At 45.4% G+C, this 27618-nt stretch overlaps 2 protein-coding genes across 4 annotated transcripts; both read left to right on the top strand.

Annotated features, from left to right (window-relative positions):
• The first annotated feature begins 1567 nt into the window (after positions 1-1567).
• CIAO2B (cytosolic iron-sulfur assembly component 2B) lies at positions 1568-6792 on the top strand. Of its 3 annotated transcripts, none has more exons than XM_069868167.1 (5): positions 1568-1750; positions 1824-1889; positions 3069-3194; positions 3667-3712; positions 5444-6792. In XM_069868167.1, exons 1-5 carry the CDS (start codon positions 1613-1615, stop codon positions 5551-5553), a joined length of 486 nt encoding a protein of 161 aa, XP_069724268.1. In that variant the 5' UTR covers positions 1568-1612; the 3' UTR covers positions 5554-6792. The 3 variants fall into 3 exon arrangements, with proteins under 3 accessions (XP_069724268.1, XP_069724266.1, XP_069724267.1); XM_069868165.1 differs by having other exon boundaries at positions 1824-1901; XM_069868166.1 differs by lacking the exon at positions 5444-6792 and adding an exon at positions 4238-4470 and having other exon boundaries at positions 1824-1901.
• Positions 6793-18948: 12156 nt separating this feature from the next.
• Positions 18949-23370, top strand: RRAD (RRAD, Ras related glycolysis inhibitor and calcium channel regulator). Its single transcript, XM_069868759.1, has 5 exons — positions 18949-19024; positions 19621-19976; positions 20061-20134; positions 20767-20971; positions 22481-23370. Exons 2-5 carry the CDS (start codon positions 19625-19627, stop codon positions 22756-22758), a joined length of 909 nt encoding a protein of 302 aa, XP_069724860.1. The 5' UTR covers positions 18949-19024; positions 19621-19624; the 3' UTR covers positions 22759-23370.
• Positions 23371-27618: the final 4248 nt, after the last annotated feature.

Here is a 27618-nt window from a genome sequence, read left to right as displayed (position 1 = left end):
TTGTTCTATGATTCTATGATTCTATAACTGACACTATACGCGCTTTCCAACAGGGACTGCCCTGCAGTTTCCAGATTCATTCTTTATTCCTTCTTGAATGAAAATAGGCCTCCTGCATTTTTCATAATTAAAGGGGAGATTAAAACTGAGGGTCTGATTACAGCTCCTTCTCTACAAGCAGCTTCAACGGAGGTCAGAAAGCAAGGTGTATTTACCAACACCTTATGGGGCATGCACTTCCCTCAAAAACAAGAGGGAAAGGGCCATGACCTCTCCTTCTCCATAAAATAGCTTTGCATAGTGGGGACAGGCCAGCAATCTAACAGTTGGTTTTCACCTGTTGGCTGAAAAAGTCCCTAAATAATTGTTGCAGTTTGTAGAAGCACAACATCAATCGGTGAAGAACCTGCCCTAAGCAGATCAGCCTCGAGGCCTTCTTCATAGCCGGGGTTACAAGCCCAGCCTGCTCCACCAACACCACCCAGCCTTCAACTGGCAAACACTCTCTGTGTAACGGGTCTTTGCCTTCCACCTTTGACTTCTGCATCTCCTGGATGAATGGTGTCATCAGCATCCCGCTGCGAAGCACCAGCTTCAGACTTTCGCTCAATTCACCTCCCGCAGGGACACTCGTGAAGCCTGCACAGCCAACTTCTCCAGCACAGATCGTACGCCACCTAATCCATCCTGCCTGGGAAACGGGTTTGTCAGTCACTAGCTTTTTAACAAAAAGGGTTGCAAATGAGAGGTTAAACCCTTCTCCAGACACACTCCAGCCCCTCGATGTCTTTCTTGTGAGGGGCCCAAAAGCGAACAAAGGATTCAAGGGGCGGCCACACCGTCGCTGAGTGATTTTCCCTCAGGAACGTTCTGCAATTAACACGCTCTTTAATCTCTCACCCTGCACAGCACAGGGCTCCCCTCGGGGCTCCCCTTAAGGCTCCCTCAGAGCTCCCCTCAGGGCTCCCCTCGAGACTCCTTCAGGGCTCCCTCAGGACTCCCCCAGAGCCCCTCAGGGCTCCTTCAGGGCTCCCTTTAGCGCTCCCCCTCAGAGCTCCTCCTGGGCTCCCCTTAGGGCTCCCTCAGAGCTCCCCTTAGGGTTCCCCTTGAGGCTCTTTCAGGGCTCCCTCAGAGCTCCCCCTCAGAGCTCCCCTTAGGGCTCCCCTCGAGGCTCTTTCAGGGCTCCCTCAGAGCTCCCCCTCGGCTCCCCTTAGGGCTCCCCTCGAGGTTCTTTCAGGGCTCCCCCTCAGAGCTCCCCTTAGGGCTCCCCTCGAGGCTCCCTCAGGGCTCCCTCACACCCCTCAGAGCCGAGCCGTTCCTTCCCACTCTTAGGCTCAAAGCCGTACACAGCCGGGGCCGCTCCCCCTCCTCCCCACAGCCCCCGAGAGGCGAGAACGAAGCCCCCCCAGCCCGCCCACCCTCCGCCTCCCACGCCGGTTCCGCACCTTCCCCACAGGAGGGCGCTCCCGCCATTCGGAGCGAGCCGAAGGGAGCCGAGCGGACCAGAGCCCCAGCGGAACCGAAGGGAGCCGAGCCCAGACGAGCCCGAGCCCAGCGGCCGCCGCGCCCCCGGTGCGCCGCGGAAAGGGCCCCGGGCCGCAGCGGAGGCGCCATGGTGGGCGCGGGCGGCGGGGCGCCGCTGGAGAACGCCAACCCCCTCGTGTACCGGCGCTCGGGGGAGCGGCCCGTGACGGCCCGGGAGGAGGACGACGAGCTGGCGGACGCCATCGACGACCGGGAGATCTTCGATATCCTTGAGGGGCGGCGCCGGGCGGGAGGCGGGCGGGGCGGCCTCCGCGCCGCTTTCCTTAACCCAGCAACATCTCATCCGCTCTATCAACGACCCCGAGCACCCCCTGACCCTGGAGGAGCTGAACGTGGTGGAGCAGGTGCGGGTGAAGGTGAGGCCCTCGCGGGGCTGGGGGCGGCTGGGCGGGAGCCCCGAGGCCACACGGAGCCGGAGCTGTGGGGCCAGAGGGAGAGAGAGGGGGTTCTGCCCTCCGCCCCGCTCTGCGAGACCCACCCGGAGCCCTGCGCCTGCTTCTGGAGCCTCGGGAGGGACGTGGAGCTGTTGGAGAGAGTCTAGAGAAAGCTGCAATTCATAGAATCGTAGAATAGTTTGGGTTGGAAGGGATATTATAAAGATCATCCACTTCCACCCCCTGCCATGGGCAGGGACACTTCCCACTGGATCAGGCTGCTCAAGACCCATCCAGCTTGGCCTTAAACACCTCCGGGGATGGGGCAGCCACAGCTTCCCACTGTCATGGTGAAGAAATTATTCTTTACGTCTAGTCTAAATCGAAGCCTGGAACACCTCTGCTATGAAAAGAGGCTGAGAGAGTTGAGGTTGTTCAGCCTGGAGAAGAGAAGGCTCCATGAAGATCTTAGAGCAGCTTTCAGTGCTGAAAAGGGGCTTAAAAGAGAGTTGGGGAAAAAACATTTTAGCAGGGCCTGTTGCAATAGGACAAGGGGGAATGTTTTTAAACTAAAAGAGGGGATATTTAGACTGGATATTAGGAAGAAATTTTTTATGCTGAGGATGGCAAAACACTGGCACAGGTTGCTAAGAGAGGTGGCAGAAGCCTCATCCCTGGTAACATTCTAGGTCAGGTTGGACAGGTCTGAGAGCAACCTGGGCTGGTTGAAGCTGTCCCTGCTCACTGAAGGAGGGGTGGAACTGGATGGGCTTCACGGTCCCTTCCAATCCAAGCCATTCTATGATTCTATGAATTATTTGTTTCTAACAAAAACTCAGAGAGGTTTACTAGCAGTAAACTAGTAGTCCTAGGAGTATAGGGAGCCAAAATAGGTCACCATTACATTCTGTCACCTTGGTTTCTTTAAGGTTGCAGGTTTTTTACATAGTTTGATAAAAGAAACAAATAATTTCCCACAGAAACATTTGGAACACTGGACTAGTAGTGCAAATAAACATAGTCTTTAAAATGTCAGTGAAGAAAACTATAAGCAGGAAAGCGTTGCCCCAAGCATCATTCTACATAACATGCTATTACTGAGGTAAAGGCAGTGAGGTTTGTGCATGGAGAGTGTTTGGTTTTCCACAGGTGAATGATGCAGAGAGCACGGTGGCGGTGGAGTTCACTCCCACCATTCCTCACTGCAGCATGGCCACGCTCATCGGCCTCTCCATAAAGGTAAAATTGATTCGATCACTGCCGGAGAGGTTTAAGGTGAGTAATCAGATCGCTCCAGAAAGCAAAGAGGGGAGGGTTTGAAATTAAAAAGGGGAGAAAAAAAAAAAAGTGCAGCTAACTAACTTAACACTGAAAAATATTTCATATTATGGGTGGGGGAAGTGCCCCAGGAACCAGAGAGGGCAGTGTACTGAAATATCACTGCACTATTGCAGTTCTGTTCTGTCATGCCAGGGTGAGGGGTTAGGGAGAACAGTTACCTGCAGCACTCTACAGTGCAGGAGGAGGAGAGGTTGGTGCCTCTCGTCCCTGTCTGAAGGAGGCTTAACTGGATGGGAATGCAGAATAGTCTGGTTTTAGATTTTGGTTTATTCTACTATACACAGTAACTGCCATTGGCACAAATGTCCTTTTCCCCTCTCTTTTTGTTATTGTCTTATTAAATATTTTGAACTTGAGCTTCCAATGTTTTCTTAATTTACCTCCTTTTTCTTTGTGATGCTTTAAGCTGGATGTTCATATTACACCAGGAACACACGCCTCTGAGCACGCAGGTAAGGTTTTCAGTGCTCTAGTATGTGCTTTTCTTTATTTTTAAAGTTTAAAAATTGGAGAGAGACACCCTCACCTGCAGGTGTTTAGTACTGGGGACTTTACATGAATCAGCTTCCGAGGGATGTTACAGAACAGGAGTGTGTAATAATGACACTTAGGTATGTTCTGTTCTGTACTTGAAACATCTCCTCAGGCAGCCTGTGCTCTCAACTAGTCATTGATTTGCCTGGGTTATGAAGGACTCGGAAATGGGAAGAGGCTGGGGTGAAATTTCTTGTTGCGTTACACCTACGCGTGCGTAACTCCCTGCTGCTGAATCTGAAGCTGTTTCCGCTTGCGATTAACTTGCCATAAAGTGGTAGCTTTGATTTTAGGCTGCAACTGTGCAGTGCTCGGAGCAGCTGCAGAACTACTGGTCTACCTGAGTGCCATAGCAACTGTGGTTACGTGTCCTGATGCAGATTGCTTTAAAAAAGATATTGTATGCCAGTGTTTTGATCATCTTCTTATGTTTTTGTCTGCAGTTAATAAACAGCTTGCTGATAAAGAACGGGTAGCAGCTGCTTTGGAAAACTCTCACTTACTGGAAGTGGTTAATCAGTGTTTGTCTGCTCGATCGTAATTGCCCGATGAGGAAATCATTGTTGTCCTGCTGTGTTAACCTAATTTTGTATATAAGTGGTGATGCTACTGTTACTCTATACATGTACCTATGAGCAAAATAAAACCACTTGGGTTTTCTTAGAGAAATGTTTTATTACGCCTGCAAAAAGTCATATGTGGGAAATGGGTTTACAGGCAGCTACAAAAATATAATGAAAACTGACCCCTACATTTTATTAGTTATTGCATAGGTAGGATTTTTCTTTAAAGAAGTCTGTTTCAACCTGGTTTTAACAGGTTTCTCATTATCCAAAGGTTAGTTGTAAACTGTATTTTGGAAGTGGATTTTGCACACTGGACTTGACAAGTACTCTATGCTAAGTGGCAGTTAAAATCTTTACATTCATATGACAGTTTTGGACCGCTGGTACGATTTTAGCTTCAGACATCACATATTGTATAAGTTCATGTGTGCAGAGTTATCTAGAGAGTAATTAATACACCTTAAAAGTCGATTGTGCTCACCTCTTTGATGGTGATGCTTTACATTTCAGCAGTAGTTCCACTTGGAGAGTCTCAGATGCTGTCTTAAAAGTGGTGAAGCTTATTCTCATTGTGTAACCTGCTGCCTTCTAGTCCAGTCTAGTTTGTGTTGAGCCACTGAGGAAATGGGCAATGGTGATCCCAGTGTGGCACCTAACATCACACTGCAAAACAGAGCAGAAACAAATGCAAATGTTCCCATTTCAGAAGTGAGGCTCTCAGTTTGTACGCGGCTTCTACAGAAAGCCAGCTCTGCAGCAGCCTTCATCTGCTGATTTGGTGTAGCATCCTTTGGATGATCAGCGATTGCTTGGATGTACAAATGGGAAATAAAGACAGTATTCATGGAGTTCTAATATTGGGAGAGGAGCAGAATGACCCAGCTGTTAATACTGTCTGTGCTCTCTGCTTCTTGCTGAATCACTGAACTTATTAATTCTGACATTGCCAACCTTTGCACCACAAATAAACCATCAGCGATGGCAATGCATGCAGGCAGCTCACAGGCAGCATGCTTCGCTGGGTTGATTTTGTTTTCTGCTTTTTTTTTTTTTTCTAATGGAAAATGAAATTTGCCCACACAGATTTTGGGAAAGAAAGGAATGCAAAAATGTGCCAAGGGGGAAACAGAAGGATGACTAAATTGCCAACAGATTGCTTCAACCTGCATTCCGAAGAGACAAGGAATCAGTAAATTCTGCTTTCTTGAATCTCTGCTTGGCTTTCACCACTACATAAAAATTGTGCTAAATAATTTATTGGGAGAGTGGCACTGCTTTATGAGTTGCATTCTGCGTAGTGACCCTGGGGTGCATTTAGGTTTTTCAGAGAAGCAACAGTATGTGGTTAGATGGTTTGAATTTATAGTACGCAGTTGGGGGATGACTTTTCAGTAAGGGACTCTATTCTGGGATGTCAGAGAAAAAAAAAAAATGTTTGTTTTCTGCTGCTTACTTTAGACTGGATGTTTCTTTTAGTGATGTTATATATATGGACGTTATATATATGAGATGACAGAAACACCAGTCAGGGCAAACCACAGGCACTTTGCTGAAGATCGCAGCTCCTCCTGTGGGAATTCCCCCAGCTTGGATACTTGCTGAGTGATAACATGCTGCTAGTTCTAGCAAAAATCTTCTGCTCCCTGTTTTAAGTGATCGTTAGGTGGCTCCTGCTGGAGGGAAAGAAAGTGAGAGAAGAAAACATTAATTTGTTACAAATATTCCAGACTTTTCTTTTTCCAGAAAGCTACCCCTAGATTTAGCCTCTGGAATGCTTTGTAATAGGACACATTCCATCAGAAACCGTAACCCTTTAGAGCAGCTGTGTTGAATACAAACAGCCTCACTGAAGTTCAGGAAAGATGCCAACAGCAGACATCTGTTTCACATTCCTGGGCTTGGGAAGAGCCTTCCAGGAGTGGCTGGATGGCATCCCCTACTCTGGATCTGCAAACAGCACAACAGGAACTCCCGAGGGCTGCTGGCTGTGATGTGCACTGGAGTAACCTGCCCTGAGTTTGAGCCCGCAGGCCAGCACCCATTGTGCATCTCGGGCTCCACCACTCCACACATACACAGGCCTGGCCCCCCAGTCCCGCTCCCAGGGAGGAATCTTGTGTCTCCCAGCTGCTTCCATACTGCCCTTGCTGCCCAGTGCCAGCAGTATGAAACTTCTGAAGACTATTCATCCCCCAGTTTCATCATGAGTGACAGGGAAGCAGCTCAGCAGCTTTGTAACCAGAGACACAAATAAATGGTCCATGGAAGAAGTGCCAGGAAGAGCTTCACGCTTTGATAGCAATAATTCTTGTGCTGCTTGGGTGGAGTGTGCATCGCACACTGGGAACAGTTAGTTAAAAAAGGCTATTTCTGTCTTCTGGCCATGCTTAGGATTGATGTGTTTATATCAATAAAGTGCTCTGATAAAGATCTCCCTCTGGAGAGCTGATTTATAAACTACATGTTTTAGAACGCTTTTTTTCCAGAGCTGTTAGAAACATTTCCCTTTCGCCCATCAAGCAGACAACAGCACCGCTTTACCCTCCTTTCCCAAGTGCACTGTTTGGCGTAAATACAGACTGGGCAAGTGCCAGTCAGCCTTTTTCCTTACACTCAAGAAAAGTTTATAGCAAAATCCTTCAAATGTTACTACAGAAAGGTAGGTATTTTCAAAAATAATAAAACCGGGGGAAGCTGAGCCTATTACCTGTGTGCCTAAGTGTGCTGGTCTGTCTTGCAACTATTTGCCAGAAACACTTACTAGGAAGCACATAAACAGGGACACCTCCCACTGCATCCCGTTGCTCCAAGCCCCATCCAACCTGGCCTTGAACACCTCCAGGGATGGGGCAGCCACAGCTTCTCTGGGCACCCTGTGCCAGGGCCTCCCAGCAAAACATTTCTTCCTAAGATCTCATCTCAATTTTCCCTCTTTCAGCTTAAAACTGCTGCCTCTCATCCTCTCCCTGCACTTTCTGTTGAAGACCCCCTCCCCCAGTAAGTGAGCTGCCATTATCTTGTACTAGACGTGTCCGAGTCCTCTGGTTTCCCTGTTCCCTGCACGCTGGCTGCCCAACGGAGAGATTCCCAGTGGGTCCCCCCAGCCCTCTCTTGCTGGGCTCTTGCACTGCCCATTGCGTTAGAGCCCTCCTGCTGCTCCAGGGAGCAAGAAAGTCTCTGCTGTCCCACTGCAGGTAAAGCCACAAACAGCAGGAGCATCGTCAGGACAAGAGTCTACTTGAAACTAGTGCTCTAAGGTGACAAAGGGAGATGCCACCTTGCCAGATCCCAAGCACAGAGGCCAAAGTGTGGGCAGCAGCCGTGTCCACGCTGAGCCAAGAGGAGAATCAAAGCGGCTGGCAAGCCATCGCTGCCCAACTCTGCTGGATGTGACCCTCCTCATTGTTTTTATGTCACTTTGAGATGATGGTTTATCATAGCACTTTTTTTTTTTCCTAATCAACCCAAATTAGTTTCATCTGGGTTCCCATCAGATGTGTCACACATGGCTTTGACCAAAATAACCTCAGTAGATTGTCAGGAGTTTGCTTAACCCCAGGATGCCTGGCAGCTTGATTTTCCTATACTTCTGCTAATGGAAGAGCTGGCACACGCCCTCTCTAAGGATTATGAAGGTATCTAAGCAGCAATATTTTTATTTCTCCTGCAAAGTGACAAATAAATAATTCATGTAGTCTGAAATGCCTGCAGAGAAAAATAATAAATGCCAATAGAGTCCAATTTTTTTCCCTAACAGTTTTACTAGAACAAAACTGGTTTTATTACTGCAAATCAGAAAATAGTTTCATTAACATTGCAGCCAACTTTTTAAAAAGCACAACTACTTTTGAGGTAGACAGAAAATAATTAGGAATGAGTCACATAAATGGTTTCTCTTCAAATTGGTGCTGACTGTTTTTCAAAACAATGCATTTTAGACACTGGTTTTTGAAATTTAAGTCAATAATGTAAAGAGCCTGTCAAATTTCACCTTATTAATGATTATTAGTAATGACAAAATTGACTAGGAGGTTGGAACAGGAGCTTTTAATGAAACTATTTCTTTCCCTTCTCCTTTAAACTCACCATTTTGGGTCCGATCCTGCAAACTTGGAGCTTTAATTGATGTTATACACTGGTTTATATTTTTAGCATGGAAGGGATGAAGTCCTGTCACATTTATTTTTGTGGGCATGAAGAGTATTGGACCATTCCTAGTAAAACAATTGTGAGTTACTTTATTTTTTCAACCAAAAAGTAAACACTGTCTCAGCTGTAGCCTCAATCATAACTGCTCTACTTTAAACACATGTGCCATTTGCACGAACACATTGCAGTTCATCAGTTGTCTTAGCTCTTAACTCCACAGGAGATGTATTTACACAGTTACCAAGCCATGTAATTAATAGTTCTCTGCCCTTCATGGCTGAATACACACTATAGCCTAGATGCAGATTGTATACCCATCGGTTAATGTATCAGACTAGTTTAGCACTTACAATGTATTCTACCAATCCTTAAAAACAGAACCTCGCTATGAGTGTTATGGTGAGGTCTTACCTTCCTCTTGCATTTTACTGTGGTCCAGGTTTTATTCTCTTAGAGCTGCTTGAGTCTTCCACTGCCTACAGATAAGTTGCATCTCCTCTTGGCTTGCATGCCTAACTGGGCAATCCCTTCCTCACCGTGAAGAAGGACAAGAAGAAAGAGACAACACAGTATGAATCGTGCCTTGGTCCAGCTGGGAAGAACGGAAGCCACCCCAAAGAACAGGCTCTGGAATACACAAATGAAATAACAAGGCAAAGAGAGGAAATACACACACAAAACCTGCCAACATCTCCAATTAGCTACAGTCAGGTCTGTATCAGACAAAATACTTGCCACAGACACCACAATGTGCAGAGCCTGGGCTCTCACAGGCTTGGACACCTTGAGAGGGACTGCCCTGCTCTGGGTTCTCCCTGGCGTCCTTGTGTCTGTCGGCCTGTCTCAGCCACACAGGCTGTCCTGCTGCTCCTAGACTGGGAAACAAAATCGGAAAGCTCTGCAAGTCTGCATATACAGACAAAAAGTCACATTTGTGAGATATAGAATAGGAAACATAGGGGCAGTGGGACACAGGGGACAGCTGAGACTGTGAATCTCAGCTCAGGGTCTGGCGATGGTACCTGGCAGATGGTGCTAAAATTCACACCGGCCAGCGGCTGTCCTGAGACCTGGCCAGCACAAACCCAGATGAGAAACAAGGCAAGATGTCTTCGTCCGGCATCTCAGAGCCCCTGCTACCTCTCGAGGCTGGGAAGGTCCCCTCAAAGCCCAGAAGCTGGCCTGGCACCTCTGACATCCTCTGATTGCTGAGTTCATCACCCTCATCCGATCGGCACTGGTTCCTATGCCATACCTGCTAGATCACAGCAGTTTGCCGGCTGGTGCCTAACAAAATCCCTTCTCACACATAAAATCAGTGTTCACCACCCACAGCAGCTCTGTCCCTACACATAGTGATGGACAGCACATATGACAGGATGTCTTTTCCATTCATAAAAGCTCTTTTTTAAAGCTGACACGGTTTCAGCTGAACTGAGATACAATTTATTTCATCTGACTTGGTAATTATTGAAGCATTCCATTCTAATTAGGATGACGGTTAATGAAATCTGCCATAAAACGGTTCATGGGATTTAGTCTTTGTAAAAAAACCTTACAAATATGTACTAGATATAGAGAAATAAGTAGGAACAGCACGCAATGTACCGTTACTTTCTTTCCATAGCTGATCCAGGGAATCCTATATATCGATATGACTTGATGATGACAGTACAACAGACTCATTTCTCTGATGAAGCGTTTTCTTCTTATAAGGCAAAAAAAAAGAGCACTGCATCTGTATGAGATCATCTAGAAAAGTCCTTCTTCCTGAAAAATACTATATTCTTTTTGTTGCCTAGCTACATGCTGCTGTTACCTTAGAAGGCTGTAAATTCATCTGAGCGGTTCTGGTGGTGCCGATGTGCTCGAGCAGAGGAGTAATGCAAATATATAACCCTTTCTTTGGTGAAGATTATGGAAGGAAGGGGTGAGCGTGAAAGAGCCTTTGCAGAAAAGCAATTTACTGCATTCATCACATTCTTCTTGACATTAACTGTTGAATAAAGACCATTGTCCCCCGCAGCCCTGGGTGTATGAGCAGGCAGCGAAGTCACAGGCTGGATGCTTTTGACGTGAGAGTCTGATGCCAAGGAAGCGTCTGCCTACTTCATGTAAATTACTGCTGTGAGTAAGAGTAGAGAAGGGGAAAGACCATCAAGGCTTGATTCTGATGTGATTTCCCAAACTGTAAACCGAGAAAAATGTCATGAAAGGTAACCGATATACTCAATTTTGCTACCACCAGAGAATGGGATGATGGCTGAGTTCTTTGAATACAAGTAGCTTTGGTGATTTGGAAACTTAAGGGAGCCCATTTAAAATGCCTCAAGCACAAAGGTTTACAGTGCAAAGTGCCTGTCAAAGAAACCTCTGACAGGGAACTCTGCCCTCAAACTTGGAGACACTCGGAGACTGGGAGCTGAGCAATAATTCCCTGGCACTTCTCCAATGGATCAGCAGCTCAGCTCACAGCTGCCTCGCCAAAGGTTTTCGTGCACGGGTATTCACTAGATATGGGGAAGCTGCTTAATCGCTTCACTGTAACTGGTTTGGGTGTAGAATGTCCTTGATGTGTGTCTATCAAGATTTTGCTGGTTTATCTTTAGGACTGAGAGACTTTTAGCACTGAGTTCTTACTCAGCCTTTTCCACTTAGGGCTGGCTTTGAAATGATCTGTGTTTGCTTCCATTAAATAGTATTTTTCAGGACTGTGCTGAGTTCTAACCCTCTTTACAGAAGGTACACACTTCATACCACTCTACTACCTCAGTCTCGCCTATGCTTGCTCTCGGTATTTTACCTTGAGCCCAGGTCCTGATTATTCTATACTTTTAGGAAAGGAAGCGGTATGTAATGAAGCATATGATGATTATCCTAATTATTATTACATGTCTTTCTCGAGAATAAACCCAGAAATATCTTTGAAAAGTTAAAGTGAAAATAGCGAAGTTTATTTGATTCTAGTATCATTCTACACTAAGACTTTTGGAAGTTCTGCATCAGAATATCTTGTACAGCAGCAGAGGCAAAGCAGGAAAGGACATTTAAAAGAAGATGCCAATTACTGCTGAGATGCCACTGTGGAATTTGCCAAACTCGCCACATCCCAACTGGGCAGATTCTGAGTTTCTCCTGGAACAGACACATTCCTATACAACCTACATGAACGATTCCATGACACCACCCACCACAGGCAAACACCATGAATTCTTTACTGGTTATAAAGAACTGTAAAGCCTTTCTAGTTTCTAAGTCACCCCTGTGACTGAGTTTTTGTCCTTGCTTCAAGCTTTCATTTCTTGAAATGAAAGAGAAAAAGGATTTTTCCCTAGAAGGGTAACAAGATCAGACTTCATCACCTAAAGCAAAAGGGCAGCTCTGCTTTAATTCTGGTCACCACCACTCCCCAGCAGGAACCTTATATGAGGTGCAGTGATTTTAAGCATTACACATGCGTATTTGGACACAAACCCAAAGTTATCCACGGGAGAAAAGACAGCCTAAAAAACTGCTGTCCTCTTTTCATACCTCGTACACAGAAGAGGGCAGCACAGTTAAAGTTTCACTTTATAGTGTCAGAAACACTACAAATCGTGTTTCTATCTTACATCCTTCTCTCAGTGACAGATTTGTGTGACCCTGCACACTAGAAGCATGTTGGTCATTTCCTCAGGGGACTACAGGTTACCAAGGGCAGTTTCAGGCTGTTTTCTATCCAACTCCGTGCTTATTAAATCCTTAGTTCCTCAATAAAAGAGAATTACAGCAGCTGCATGAAAATGTTACTCAGTGCTCAGTTGACAGTGTAAACAGATGCTAGGAATTCTCAGGATTAACAAAAGAAAGCATCACTATCCACTGTGAAATTCATGGGCACATGCAGTTTGAATAATCTGTGTTTTTAATCTGTGTGCTTCTTGTCCCCAGACTTCTAAAATGATTTAGTAGGAAAGAGGAGGGCAAGTAGGGAATGTGTTTATACAGGGAGTGACTGAACACTCCAAGTTCCTCAGCTGAGAGAGGTAATTACTGAAGAAAGCTATAAAATCATTATGTGTATGAAGGAGACGTGAGGGAAATCTTATTCTCTGCTTCACATGGCAGTAAATGGGGTGTTGAGGGATATCAAAATCTGCATGGGTTAAAAAGCAATTAGAAAAATATGAGCAATTAGAAAAGTTCATATGCAGAAAACACATCAAGGACCTCTGAACAAAAGGAATACTTCTAGCCTGGCAGTTGTGTGGGAGCTTTAGTCATGTTTATCGCATTCTTACGGTCCATTCTTTAGGTATCCGCTACTAACAGCTGCTGGAAACTGGCTGTGAGCTGAGTCTGACCCAGTACAGCTCCTTTCATTTGTTATTGTAAATGGATTCATTCCTCTTGCCAAGAGCTACTGCTGGTAAACAATAAATCTTGCATTTGCAATTTGCTTCCTTACCACTATGTCCATCTCAGTAAGACAGTGAGCCAGCCACTTACTTTGCCAACTCCTTAAACAACTGCCTGTCGCGATCTGTAAATTCAGAAACCTTTTCATGGTATCAGACTTCTAGGCATGTCTTGTAAAGGGCCTCTGAAATCCACACTAAGGAGTAGACATCCCACAGGAATTGTAATGGGATATTCAGCATTCCACTCATGGACGGGTGATGTATGTCATGCATATAGGCCGTGACAAGTTTAATGCTGAAAAAGAGGAATTAGGGGTGATAAAAGAAAATAATTATGGAAATATCTTAGGTCATGGTCTGATTTTACTCCAAACTTGAAACGCAATAGGAGCAAACAGCTGATCACACACGGTACGTGCTAATGTGTCTGTTCCGCAGCGATGAGGAAACTCAGGGGGTATCCAAACCCTGACTCTTGGAGCAGGGAATAACACAAGTCGTTACCATGTCAGTAAAATGTAAATGTGAATCTGAAAAAACTAGAAATTAGAGCAAGTTTGAAGTTAGACTGGGACAGACTGCTTTTCCCAAATATATTCTAAATGGATAGTTTACTACAGTGTGCTAAAAGAGAAGTAGGGGAACTACAGAGGCAAAAATGAAATTGGATATGCCACACGCAGTGTCTTTTTTTCAGAGCAATGATTCACCTGAGTCGTTTGTCATGAGGTTATCTCATAGCGGAAATATCCGAGGTTACTCAAAGCAGTGAGAAATCCAGAGCAGCAGGAAGATGAACCACAATTCCAGTTATTCTTATCCCAAGTTATTTTTTGCAAGAGTTTCAGAACGATAGAGGCCTTTGTTTTTTGTTATAAGCAATGGACTTAAAAATTACCTATTTTATCATTTTCTACCTGAAAAACACAAACAGTACTGTGTTCTTTGGCAGTACCTATCAGTGACTCTTAGAATTTCTGCTCTGGAGCAGAGAGGAAGCACAGCGGCTGTGAGAGAAACTAATGTGTGATTAATTTTGTAGCTATAATAATGGATTTAGTTCAGTTTCTGTCTGCATTTCCCCCTTGGCACTCTGTGTGAGCGCCAAGCTATGTTGATTTCTATTGAATCCAAAGCTCCTATTTCTCACAGATGCAGCTCCAACTCAATCAAAAATATTACCTGCCATTAAACGCAAGAGTAATTCTGAGGAAAAGCATGGCCCCTTGGCCAAAGAGCTGTGCTGCCCTCCCTTGGGAATGGCTAAAACACAGGTTCAGCCTGGATGTGACATTTATCAGGCTTTCTGACAAAGGATTTAGCGCTGGGGCTGAAGGCTTCACCATCGCTACAATTATTTGTACAGTTCAAACTGCAGCCTGCTTTTACATCCCTACATATAAACTGCACTATAATGCAAAACACTGCATGCTGCACGTGAAAAGGTCTAATATGTATTTGACTACAACCCACAAACGGAACCAGTTAGCCCATGCCTCTTCAGCACATAGTAATTGTGATTTTAAGGGTGAAGAGGAGGAAAACTTGACAAAGCATTTGCACTATATCTTATTTTTTGCAGGATAAGGAAATAATATTGGGTGTTTATTCCCTCCTCCATTTCCCTGTAGGGCTCTCTCTCTTGCTTAGGTTAAAAAAAACCCAACACATTTCCTACTGCTGCTTCTGCCTCTTCTCCCACTGGCCAGACTCTGTCAGTTCTGTAATTAAAATAATAATAGATGCTGCTATTTCTTTTATAGTACAGGTATTTGGGAGGTGGCCAGACTCATGCTTCTGCAGGAGTAACGCTTCACGCAACTTGGCAAGCACAGACCTTTGTGGATGTCTCTGCAGTTTGTATAGCAATAACTTCACCCACATAATGGCTGAGGAACTGGACTCGAGGCAGCGCAGATGAGCTGAACAATAAGGAGAAACCAACAACTTCCAGTGCAGAGCCACGCTGAGAACAAGACCTTCTCCCCAGCCTCACTGCTGCTAATCCAGTCCTTGGGCTGTTCAAAGGATTTCCACTATTCCTAATCACACGTGAAACAATTCCAAGGTATTTCCAGCAGCAAAAACAAAACCTGGAACTCAGTAATCATGTTAATTTGATGTAAAAAATAGAAATGATAGTTTTAATATGGCATTTAATCTTGAACACTGATGAGGTAGAATAACATAGTTAATTCAACCCCTAAAATTCTGCTTTTTTGTCTGAAAATTCAAAGGGGAGGAGGTTAGGTGTTGGGCTATAGGTGCTCAGTTATCACTGCACTCCCTGCAAAGTCTGTGCTTCTCATTTAGACCTCTCTGCACCTAATACAGCATAAAGAAAGCCAAGACACAAGCTTTATTACCCCAGGCAGGAATAATTAACTGGAAAACTAGGATTAGACTACACATTTTAAATTTTCCATAAGATGACAGGTACTCAGATGAAGAGAGTGCACCAGGTGGGAACAATGATACGTTTCAAAAGCTAGAGGAAAACTGAAATGGGAAAAAAGGAGAGAGAGAGTAAGAAAGGAATCAGACAACAGGAAAAGAGAAACTGGAATTGCTACAACAGTAAAACACAAAGAAAGGCACCTTAAGTGAAAAGCATATGAAATAAGGAAAATGAAAATCATGTGAAGATGAAATAAAACTGAAAAAAAAATGTAATCCCTTCTTATGGAGCTGTAAAACCCAATACAATTAGAATATTTCCACTTGCCATTTCAATACATAAGCAATGGCATATTAGGCTTCCTAAAAACATCATGTGTACAGTACATGTCTCGAGCACTTATTTAATTAAAGCAAACCCTAGAGAAGTAGAAGCTAGAACAATAGAAAATAAGAGTAGAAAAGCAAGACATGAAAATCACTTTAAAATAGAAATAAATTACAGTGAATGTATCTGTTAGAAGCACGGTGACATAGATGTGGGAATGGAGGTCAGTGGAGGAAGGAGGTGATCTGAAAACCCTCCAGAGAAACAAATCAGCATTTCAAACCTGTGGTCTCATACGCACCCCACTGAAATCAGCAGGTGCCTGGTAATGGACACATTAGTATATAGCAATAATTGGCAGCAAATAGAATTACACGCTATGTGTCTCAAGTGATTAATCCAAATTATCTGCTAATGCCTCCCAACTTCACAAAATAGCTGGACCTATCAAGATGAAAGGAGATAACCAAGCTACGTGACCCCTGTGATCTCCTCCTCTCTTTGGTTCCAGACACGAATCCCGTGGCGGATGGGAACAGACCTAGCAGCCTTGGCACGGCGCTCCTCTGTGCGACTGGTACTTATCCCTCTAGGAACAAGCAAAGCCCCAGGGACCTAATCCGAGGCCATCTCACTTTCCGTTAAAGGACAACTCGCAGAACCCAGTGCCAGATCCGGGCAGTATCTTATAACCACAGCGGTGTTCTATAACCATTAATACCTTGGTTGCACTTGGCTGCTGGCACATAACAAGTCCTGGCCACAGAGTTTTTGGTATTATTTTGATTAGGTATTATTTTATTTTCACTTTTCCTGCTGAAACACTCTCAAAGGTTTTACTGAGCACTCTTATATATGCCTTTCCTGTTATTTTTTGGCCAAGACAGGTCTATAAAGGATTTACATCGTGAAAACATCCATAATTCTTACCAGCAAAAGGCCTGGAATGAAATACGGCTCTTTTAGTCCTGCCACTGAAAATCCTGTTCTCAGTTTGGTTCCAGTCTGTAGTGCTATATGTGGCACAAAAGCATCACAGTGTCTTTGGCTCTGATGCTTCTCAGATTTCCCTTCTTTCACACAGAAAAGAATTAAAAATACCCGCACTGTATAAGCTGACTTCTAAAGTGTGACCCTGACACACAGTAAAGGAATGCAGGAAAGACTGGTCTGAAAGACTCACAAACCCACTTAAAAGATTTTTTAGGTGAGCATTTTAAGTAGAAAAATTCAAATCTTTAACAAGTGAACTGAAGGCAAACCATTTCTGGAAGCGTCTTTACGTAATGAACTGTATATAAATCCAGATTTATCAAGAGGCTTTGGGAGATTCCATTTTATCCAAGTTAAGTAACCACGGTGTGCTTCAGATGCTACCCATAACTTATTTAAATTTGATTTAAAACGCTAACCAGAGGTTTACAATTCAGTGCAGTTAACTGACGCACTCACTCCGTTTCACCACCAGGCTCTGGCTATTCGAACTGACAAGGCTATTTTGGTTGTTGTTTTGTGAGACAGGCAGAGAGAACACGCTGCAAGCACTCGGTGATCTTTAACTGCCACATTAACACTTCAAACTGCAGTTATCAGGGTGAAGGGGCCAAACCCACCCTAAAAGCACAGACAGGAGGATTATAATTAGCTCCTGAAAATAACAGAATATTAACTCCCTTAATTTCAGAGGAAAATAATATCCATTCCCCGTGGGCTGTCCCTTCAAAGTATTTTTCATGTTTATCTTTGTCGCGGTCCAGGAGCCTCAGGAGTTTAATGTGCTGTAACAAATGAGCTGTTCCTGAGCCAGGTTGCTATATTGTATTGGCTATGCAGCCCCAAAGCCCAGTCCCACAGATTCTTTTCTTTCCCCTACTTTATTCCCCTCGTCTGTAACTTCATTCCCACCACCTCCCTATCTCTTGCCTTCTTTAGCCTCCTTTCTGCAGCTGATTTGGAAACCCTTAAACATTCCCCTATTGGATGGCAACCATCCCTATACAGAGTCACAGGGATTTTCCCGTACCGATCAGCCCATAATCTTTTGGGAGCAGGAGCCAGAGTTATTTTGGCTGTAAAATGTCTGACATGTCTCGGTTGCTAGGTGAACAGTAAACTGTATACACGATGCTTGGGTGAGCCATTCAGAATACCAGTATAGTTATCTGGTCAGTCGTTTCTTCTCCCGATCACACGGTCATGACTGTGCCGCTCATGAGATAAGACTTTCACCATCTCACTTTGCTGCTCAGGTGAAATCAAGGGAAGAATTTGACCTTTCTGTTTTATAATGGCCTCTCAAACCGTTAACATCACATGTGGACACACTGACAAGCTCATGGGATGTAGAAAAACACACAAATCAGGCTAATCTTTGTCTATTCTTGTGTGTTTAATAAGTAGAACCCTCTGTGTTCAAGCAACACAGACCTGTGATTGACTCGAGGCCATCCTAGAAACAACAGTTGAGATTCCTGCCCTGCTGTGAGAGATGAAAGCACAGCTTCACCTTTCCCTGATAGATACAGGCAAAGCAGCAGTATTTCCAGCAAGGACCGAGCTCCACGGTGCCTGCGCTCCCACTTGTATTCCCTCTTCCTGGGTGCTGGTTTGGAGTTGCCCCGGACGATGAGGAAACTAAAATAAATTTATTCTTATCATTTTATCTGTGGCTCTGTGGTTGTTCCTGCATTCAGCTCACACAGGTGCTTTTCTCATAACCTGCTCCTTATCATTAAGCAAAGCAAGCACGAAGTAATGCAAATATTGCAATTTGCAAGTATTTTCCCTAACTCATCCGCAGACACAGCGCTCTACCTAAGCTCCTGGGCGATGCACAGAGCCTTGCACGCTGAGGAAACCCATCTGTGTACAGCAGGAGCTCTCTCACACCAGTATCCAATGCATCCAGGGAAGGAGAGCAGCCCTGACCGGGAGGGAGCAGGGATGGGGGGCAGATCCCGCCCGCCCGTAGACACAGAAAGGCTGCCTCCCGCACTTATCCACCCGCGGGAGCATCAGGGAGGCATCCCAGGAGGGAGCAGGGATGCGGGGAAGAGCCTCCCCGCTTGCCGACACAGGAGTGCTGTCTCCCACGCCGTTATCCGAAGCATCCCGGGAAGGAAGCGCATCCCCGACCGGGAAAGGGACGCGGGGAGGATCCTGCCCGCCCATCACCCGCGGGAGCCCCGGGGGAGCATCCCGGGGGAGCATCCCGGGCAGCATCCAGCGGAGCGGGGTCCCCCGTTGGTGCCGCCCCCGGCCGCGCGTCACGGCGGGCGGAGCCGGGCTGGGCCATAAGGAGCGGCGGCTCCGGGGGCTCCGGCGGCAGCTCGGGCGGGCACGGAGGCGTTCGCACTGCTACTCTCCGACCTTCCTCGGCTTAGACGACAGGTAAGCGCGGCCGCGGATGCTTGCCCGGGGGGTGCTCAGCCCGGATCGGTGCCCGTGCTGGTTCGGTGCCGATGCCCAGCTCGGTGCTCGGCTCGGTGCCCATTCCCGGCTCGGTGCCGGTGCCCGGATCGGTGCTCACCCCGGATCGGTGCCCGGGTGATACCGATGCCGGTGCCCGGGTCGGTGCCCATCCCCGGGATCGGTGCTGGTGCCCACCCCGGGATTAGTGCCGGTGCCTGGTGCCAATGCCCGGATCGGTGCCCGGTGCCGGTGCCCATGCCCGGGATCGGTGCCTGGTGCCCATTCCCGGGATCGGTGCCTGGTGCCCATTCCCGGGATCGGTGCCGGTGCCCGGGATCGGTGCCGGTGCCCTCCCCGGGATTAGTGCCGGTGCCCGGTGCCAATGCCCGGATCGGTGCCCGTGCCCACCCCGGGACGGTGCCCATGCTGATGCCCGGGTCGGTGCAGATGCCCAGCTGAGTGCCGGTGCCCGTGCTGATGCCCGGGTCGGTGCTGATGCCCGGCTGGGTGCCCAGCTGGGTGCCCGGCCGGGTGCCCGGTCGGTCCTCCCGCTGAGCGCTGCCGTCTCCCCGCAGCGCGATGACCCTGGCCGGCGGGGAGCCGCTGCGGCAGCTGTCGAGGCGGCGGGGCAGCACGCCGTTCCCGCAGCCGCCGCTGCACCGGCGCAGCATGCCCGTGGACGAGCGGGACCTGCGCGGAGCGCTGCCGCCCGCAGAGCTGTCGGGGCTGGTGCGCTGCACCTCGTACAGCCCCGGGCAGCCGCTCCGCCAGAGCTGGGCCTCCGACTCCTCCGACTCCGTCACCTCGTCGGGCAGCGACTCGGACGGCGGCCTCTACAAGGTGATCCTGCTGGGCGAGCACGGCGTGGGCAAGACCAGCCTGGCGCGCATCTTCGGCGGCGTGGAGGACGGCGCCGAGGCCGAGGAGGCAGGTGAGAGCATCCCCCGCTCCCGGCGCGGGCAGCGGGCGGCGGGCACCGAGCCTAACGCCCGCTTCCTCGACTCTTTTCCCATAGGGAACACGTACGACAGGTCCATAATCGTTGACGGAGAAGAAGCATCTCTCGTGGTGTTCGATATCTGGGAGCAGGTACGCACAGAGATGGGTTTTCTTTTTCCGTCTGTTCGACTGTTCGCTCTAAAAAGTAGAAAGGGAACAACCGCATCTGCCTCGATCAGATCGGTAACGTTACAGTGACATTAACATCATAGCATCCTACCATCCTACCATAGTTTGGGTTGGAAAGGACCTCAAAGATCATCCAGTTCCAACCCCCCTACGATGCGCAGGGACACCTCCCACTGGATCAGGCTGCCCAAGGTCCCTCCAGCCTGGTGTTGAACACCTCCAGGCCAAGAGGTCTTCTAAAGAATGGAATTCATCCTGCCTTTGTTCTCTCCTGCAATTAATTTCTTGTGGCTAGACAGGCAATTAAAAAACCCGAATAGGGCTGGAGCGTGCATCCCTTGATGCTTAGGGATTTGTGATCTGATCAGTGCAGACCTGATATTGTTTCTGGAAACAAGAGAGTTTTGTTTTGTAATGTATTTTAAATAACAATCTTAAAAAAAAAAGAAATTGGAGGTTGGCTTACTTTTCCTGACTCTTTACAATAAAGCAAAGAAAATATCTTTAAGGTGATTCCAATAATTAAATCATTGATCAGACATAATTGAATAGATTTTTCAGTGCACAAATCTATTTTTTGCCTTTTGTTTTAGGATGACAGCCAATGGCTTCAGAACCACTGTATGAAAATGGGAGATGCCTATATTATCGTATATTCAGTGACAGACAAAGTTAGTTTTGAAAAGGCCTCTGAGCTAAGAATCCAGCTAAGAAGAGCAAGGCAAACAGAAGACATTCCTATTATTCTTGTGGGCAATAAAAGCGACCTGGTCAGGTCCCGGGAAGTCTCAGTTGATGGTAAGAGACACTGTTAATTCATACAGTAATGTCTAAATTAGTAGTGAAGGCTCTGGAGGGTCATGGCAAATAGAAACGGGCTGGTTTTGATGTAGAAAAATGTATGACTGGAGGCATAGCAGAGACGTCCAGCCAGCTGGTTCATGCTGAGGGACTCGGTACCACAGGAACCAGTGGAGATGTAGACTTGAGACTGCACAGAGCAAAGCTCTGAACGGCAGTACAGGAGAAAAAGTGCTTCAGAGCTGCAGCCTTAGCATCTGAGTTTCTGTAGGACTTGGGTTTGGCCAGTGCTAACTGGAATTGCTTCACTGTATGTTGAGTTCAGCAGCACTTCCTAGTCATAAGGTGATAATCTGAGCTGTGCCTGTTAAGGGACAGGACTGCAGCATCGTAGAACCTAGGCAGCCTTTGGAGAGGGTGATCCCATAGAGCCTGTGCATCGCTCTTTCTTCTGGAAGTGATTCCGTCATGGCTGAGTTGAGCTGGTGGGACCAGGCTCACACATCTTAACTCTTTTTTGTGTATGTTCTGCAGTTTTAATCAGTGGGAATTTTCTCAGCTTATTCCAGCTAGCGTTTTGGTAACTAGAGCACAGTATCCCCTGCCAACCACACAATATTAATTTCACTTACTTAAACATGGTGGTTTTGTTGGGTTTCTTTTGGTCTGAGTTTGGTTCACTGCCAAGAATTCTCTGAAATATCAGTGCCTTGATGACGAGCCTTCTCTTGTTCTCTGGTTTTGCCTTGTTCCCTGTGTTGAATGCCTGCACAGGGAATTGACTGGCATTCATCGGGAAGCTATCACCTTTTTCAGTGCATGATTGACCTGTCCTAGTGGTGACATCAGTACTTTGCTCAAGCTTACAACTTTGCTGTTATTTACCACAAGTTGAACATGGGAATTTGCACTGCAGCAACGTTCCAGAGTTGTATTCTTACATCTGAAACACTGAGCAACTTGCACTTTGAATGCAGTCCTAGTCAAATCCAGTGGTGTGCAACTTCATGACCTCTGATTATCTCTTCAATGACCTGACCTTTTGGACTGTATCAGCTTTGTTTGTAGCTAGCATGGAAACTCTCCCTTGTAACAGCAAGGCAGAGGTGCATAATTCCTCAACACCTTCCAGAAAAGCTGTTTCTTTCTGTACCTCACACAGTTTACTATCGAACAGCAAGCGTGCATCTGAGTGCCACTCCTGTATCACCTTTAGCTTTTAAAGAATCCTGGGATGGTCTGTCTGCCCATGGGACTCTTGTTGCCTTATATTCAGTGCCATGGGTCAAATGAGATTCCCAACCATGTAACAACAAACCCAGGAAAAGTAAGGGGGCAAAACCATGGGTGTGAATTTGCATTTTCCCCACAATGCAGTAAAGCTCTGTTGTGGCAGTGAAGGCCTTTTCCTTATTTAAAGGCAACTTTTGTTCTTCTTTTCTGCCAGTACGCACAAAGAGAAAAAGTCCATCTCCACTCATTTCCCCTTTTTCTCTTTCCTTCCAGAGGGGCGGGCCTGTGCTGTCGTGTTCGACTGCAAATTCATCGAGACCTCAGCTGCTCTTCATCATAATGTCAAGGACCTGTTTGAAGGTATTGTTCGGCAAATTAGGCTGCGCAAGGACAGTAAAGAAGACAACGCCAGGAGAATGGCCAACACAAAAAGAAGAGAAAGCATAGGCAAAAAGGCAAAGCGATTCCTCGGGAGAATTGTGGCGAAGAACAATAAGAAGATGGCTTTCAAAGCAAAATCAAAATCTTGCCATGACTTATCTGTGCTTTAGATGCATTCAGCAAGGCCAGGTGTTGCACATGGCTGATGAACAAGCATTTGACTGTTATGAGAAGTGTGTGGATGATCCTCATGGTGATAACAAGAATGACTTATCAACTGAGACTCTCATTAAATGCCTTAAGGTGCACAAGCAAGTCTGGAAGCTACACTACAATGTCTGCTTCATTGATAAAAGGTTTAAGTTTCAATGTGTGCGAGTAAATGAACTCTCTTCAATTAAGTGGCTCGAGGTGCCCACAATTTCACTGTGTACATATGTTATATTTCCTCTTGTCCTGTGGATACCGGAGATGCAAAGATAAAGGAGGATGATGAGTATCACCATAGACTTGTCTCGTTTGCAGAGCAAAACATAAACTTGTACGCAGGCTCGTACATTCTTTTTAGTATAAACCAAGTAATGATAGATCTTTTTAAACTTAAATGTGGGGAGGGGGAGTAGAAGCACATTAGAATGGGAGAAAACAAATTATATAGTTAAATACAGAACAGATATCATTTTATGAAGTTAATTTGCACTTCCATTAACTGTTATTCAATTAATTTGTTACTTGTTTACATGCAGATTTTATAATAAAGTATTATTTCCTGTTAAAATAAACTGTGCTTTTCTCATAGTATGGGTAAGGAATGAGAGAGCAGTATTTTTATACTGACCTTTTTTCACTGTGCTAAGTGTCATACACGGACTATGCAGATTACATGTGATAAAGTTCTGGGACAAGATGAATCAGGAATACCCCGTGTCCTGTCCTTCAACAGACAGTTTCTATAAGAAGTAAACCCTGCTTTTATGAACACTCTGCTTCAGCAGCTCATGTGGGCAAGAGGTGCCTTGACCCTTCGTATTATTGTTCGTCTTCAACCTGGTTCTCTTGTCCTTCTATATAAGGCCTGCAGTTAGATAGGTGTCTTGTGTCTACTGATAAATTCTGCAGTGTTCTACTTTTTAAGGCCTCTCCAGGCTTGAAGGTCTTGTGTTGCAGCCAGCAGGGAGACATGAAGGGTTGGGATTTACTTTGTTTTATTTTTTCTTTTCTGGGAGCAGTGCAATTTTCTAATCTACTCACAAGCCCGTAGACACCTTCCTGTGGTTTCAACAAGTTCAAAGCAGATGGGCAAGGCCCTTTTGAGAGAATTGTCATCTTTGGTTGTGGTCTATGGTGGCCTTCAGTGCTGTTAAAAGTTTTAGCATTCATTTTACTGTTTTATTATGTGTTTCCATGGTTTTTCCCTATTCGCTATTCATGAAGTTAAAAAGCAATCACGTCTCAGTGAAAAACTTGGACTTGGTGCACTTGGGTTATAAACTTCTCTTCATGGGATATTTTCTCTTTAAACTCATCCAGAAACTCACTTCTCATAAGCAGTAAAACACACGCTCTTTGGTTGCTTTTCACTCTCCCAGCCTGAGCCCTGTTCTTTAGAGAGATTGTTCCAGCTGCCTGGGAGCTCTGTTTGTTCGTGATTTTATAGGGGCTGACCTTTCCTATCCAGCAGGCAACCTGCATCAGCTGTGACACCTTACACTGAGCTTCCCCAAGCTCGAACAAACACTCTCAGTGTCTGGGCAGTCACCAGGGAGCAGTTACAACTGGGGGAAACGGCATCTGATCTGGATAGGCAGTGCTCCTGAGGTGTTGCTGCTAGACCTAACTAGTTAGAAGCACCGTTTAGTACATATTGTTGGTAAGAGGACACATTTTTTTTTTTATGGAGAGTTTTTTACTTTGCATGGTGAGTAAAGTCTAAAGTGAATAATTCTGTCCTGCCATCAAAACACTCCTTTACCTGATAAAACATTTTAATTGGATTTGGCTTTTTCTCACTAGCCTTGCTTCCTGGCAAACTATTATCACTGAAGCTCTAACCATTGTCAGCGTATGACACCAGGCATCTACTCACGTGGATGTTTTTAATTGTCAACACCAAAGCAATTGCTCTAGCCCTGAAAACTCCACAGCAAGAGTGTCCAGATCTATGTGCATCCATTAGGCACATACCCATTCATGCACAAGCTCAAGTTCTTGATGAAACCACAGGGTTTTCCCCATATGTTTGCAAAGCTTCTGTTGTGTGGTTGCCCTGTGCTTTCGGAATGACCAGGAGAGGACTGACATGTTTGATTGGCCTGTGAGATTTAAATCCGTCCATACTAAACACAAGGAATGGGATGCAAACCCAGAGTTTAAGATAGGACATTTCAGGAGGTGCCAAGTGTTACAAAGATGTGTCACTGCTAATGCTGCAACGCAACCGCAGCTGCAGAGCCTCTCCAAGGTCAAGGTTACCAGCTGTGCCTTCTGCACACTCTGACCTACAAATCAGCTGTTTCACTGCATTCGCAAATTCAAAGGTTAGATAGGTCTGGACAACTCTTAAGCCTGAAATATTTCTGAAGTGCTCAGGCACGTTGCTAGAGTATGGAAAATACTTGATAATTTGAAAGTATGTCGTACAGGACACTGTGAGACAATAAACCATGAATGGCTCCGAAGACACTTGAGCTAAGCTATAATGTATTCTGTCAGCTAACATTATGCAATAAAATAGTTATTCAAATCCTAATTTTTTTCCTTCGTTTGTACAGGGTTTAGCATAATTCAGCGACGGGTCATGAAAAGGCGGAGGGTTTGTTGTTATTGCAGCGCTGATGATACCTGTTCCAGACCAAGATCATATTCTATACTATGGAAGCACTACCACAAATACTATTTTGCAGAGTTTTTGTAGCTCCTGGAAGAATTTTCTACTCAGAAAAAAATTGATTTCTTGCTGTCGTTTAATGGACAGCAGACTTTGTGGGAGCACATGTGCAACACCAGCTAGGAGTTAGTAACTGCTACCTAACTGACAAGTGCCTCTCGACGCTAACCTTCTTCAAAAGGCTATTTGTATCCTCAAGCACTAGAAAGTCATCTATAGGTATTTGTAGCTGGAGATGTTTTGTTGGTATCGATACTCACATTCTGGTCATGGGTGGATCTATGTCACGCGAAAAACAGAGAGTCCCAGACGTCAGCATTTTCTTTAATTATTACTGGAGTAGAGCAGTGTCAGAGGTAACAATGGTGTGAGTTTTGCTATTTTTTGCCAATGTACCCCAGTTTTAACTTGGAGGGACAATCCACACAGGCATTTAACTTTTACTGCCTTCCCTGCTGCTGTCAGCTGAGGTTCCTATTACTGCTAATCGTGGTGGTGGATTTTGCATTGGCACATATCCATTTGGAACTGCTAGTTATTAACAGCTATGGTGGAAAGACATCGCCTTTTATATGTGACACATATGTTAGGTAAACAAATCAAAACCTCCTCTGCTTGCTATTGCTGAAACAGCTCCTGTAAATTCCTCATCGTATGAAAAATGTGAAGAAAATCATTCCTCCATCTGCCAGAACCACAAAGTATAAAGTCGTGTCACATTAATATAGATGAAATGTTAACTGCTGGGGGAAGACTGAGCATCACCAAAAATGTAGTTTTACTCATATGTATTTTCTCAAAATAGGACTAGAAAAAACAGGGCACGATCTACACAGTAACATTGCATAACATCACTACTCCTCACTGAAAAGGAAAGTATAGGGAGTTGACAGTGATTAAGAATCCAGCGTATGATAAAAGATGGCTAAGTCTCTGCATTCAGGGCCACCGTTTAATTTATAATTTACCATATGACCTCTAGCATTATAATCAATGATTTGACTCACTCTTTGCATAAGGAGACACCTGAACTCCAATAGTATTGAAGTTATTAACTTCAAAAAATTGAAATAGTAAATTACGTCGCCTGTGCTTGTGCTCTATGACATGGATGTTGAACAGAGGAGTGAAATATAAAAAGCGAGATCCAATGGCCATTCCTTATCTCCAAATAAGATTTCTCTAATCCACTGTTCAGAATCCAAGGTGAACAACATTGCTTAACTTAAAAACAGGCTAAGGATTCGCGCAGTAGAAGGTAGGGGGTAGGCTGAGAAATTTACTTCAACATTGAGTTCTTCACCAACAAAACCGCCTTAATTATGCACCACAAAACTGTTCTGGCAACTCAGTAAAATGGTCAGTGCGTTTTCTAAAGACTCTCTTGTTCTCCCACCTCCGTTTTTGTTTTTTTTTTTATCCCCATTTATACATGTGCTGCTGAGTCATTGGAAACCAATTAGGACCTACAGAATTTTTTATAATACTTGCCATATTTATCACAGCCACTGAAGAAAATATTAATCTGAATGAAAATTTAGCAGATTCAGAGACTGAGATAAAGAAAATACATTTGAAAATATGTATTTCCTCATCATCCTAAAAAAGCTTCTCCAAGGTCCAAATCAGGGGCTGGAGAAAGGACAGGATTTGGAGAGCTAATGTTCCGGCTCAGAATATTCTAGTCAGACCCATAAAAACCTCCTCAGCTTGTTTTTGGCAGTCTGTCCCACTGTCGTCAGCCTCATTACACTAGCATAAATAATTAGACCGCTGTTAGGCTTGCAGTCCCCCGGAAGGTTGTGCCCCTTACTTTGGGAATGACAGTTCTCAGTTCAGGAGATGCCTTGGCAGAAGAAAAGCAATTTTTGTCAGGTCTAAATTGGATTAATGTAATGCATTATGCTTAACAATTAGCTTTCAGGAGCTCCAGGCAGTAGGAAATGCAGCCACGTTAATTAAGCTGGCTAGGTCAAAACGAGCACATAACTTCTGGGTTCCCACACGTTTTTAGGTGAAGTGATGGTCCAAGGAAAGCTGGACATGACTAATGTTGGAAATGCTTCATTTTGTTGCTTATTTCTTGGCTGGCTACAAGGCGTGTTAAAATCACTATAAACTGAGTAGTGTGGCTTGATTTTGA

The sequence above is a fragment of the Phaenicophaeus curvirostris genome, chromosome 14 (genome assembly GCF_032191515.1).
Source record: "Phaenicophaeus curvirostris isolate KB17595 chromosome 14, BPBGC_Pcur_1.0, whole genome shotgun sequence".
Classification (NCBI taxonomy): domain Eukaryota; kingdom Metazoa; phylum Chordata; class Aves; order Cuculiformes; family Cuculidae; genus Phaenicophaeus; species Phaenicophaeus curvirostris.
This window is presented reverse-complemented; position numbering and strand designations above follow the sequence as displayed.

Excerpts from the sequence above, each read along its gene's own strand:
- CIAO2B (XM_069868165.1), top strand. The coding sequence starts at position 1,613 with ATGGTGGGCGCGGGCGGCGGGGCGCCGCTGGAGAACGCCAACCCCCTC. Across the intron at positions 1,751-1,823 it reads ACGACCGGGAGATCTTCGAT|CTCATCCGCTCTATCAACGA; the intron begins ATCCTTGAGGGG and ends ACCCAGCAACAT. Across the intron at positions 3,195-3,666 it reads CACTGCCGGAGAGGTTTAAG|CTGGATGTTCATATTACACC; the intron begins GTGAGTAATCAG and ends TGATGCTTTAAG.
- RRAD (XM_069868759.1), top strand. The coding sequence starts at position 19,625 with ATGACCCTGGCCGGCGGGGAGCCGCTGCGGCAGCTGTCGAGGCGGCGG. Across the intron at positions 19,977-20,060 it reads CGCCGAGGCCGAGGAGGCAG|GGAACACGTACGACAGGTCC; the intron begins GTGAGAGCATCC and ends CTTTTCCCATAG. Across the intron at positions 20,972-22,480 it reads CCGGGAAGTCTCAGTTGATG|AGGGGCGGGCCTGTGCTGTC; the intron begins GTAAGAGACACT and ends CTTTCCTTCCAG.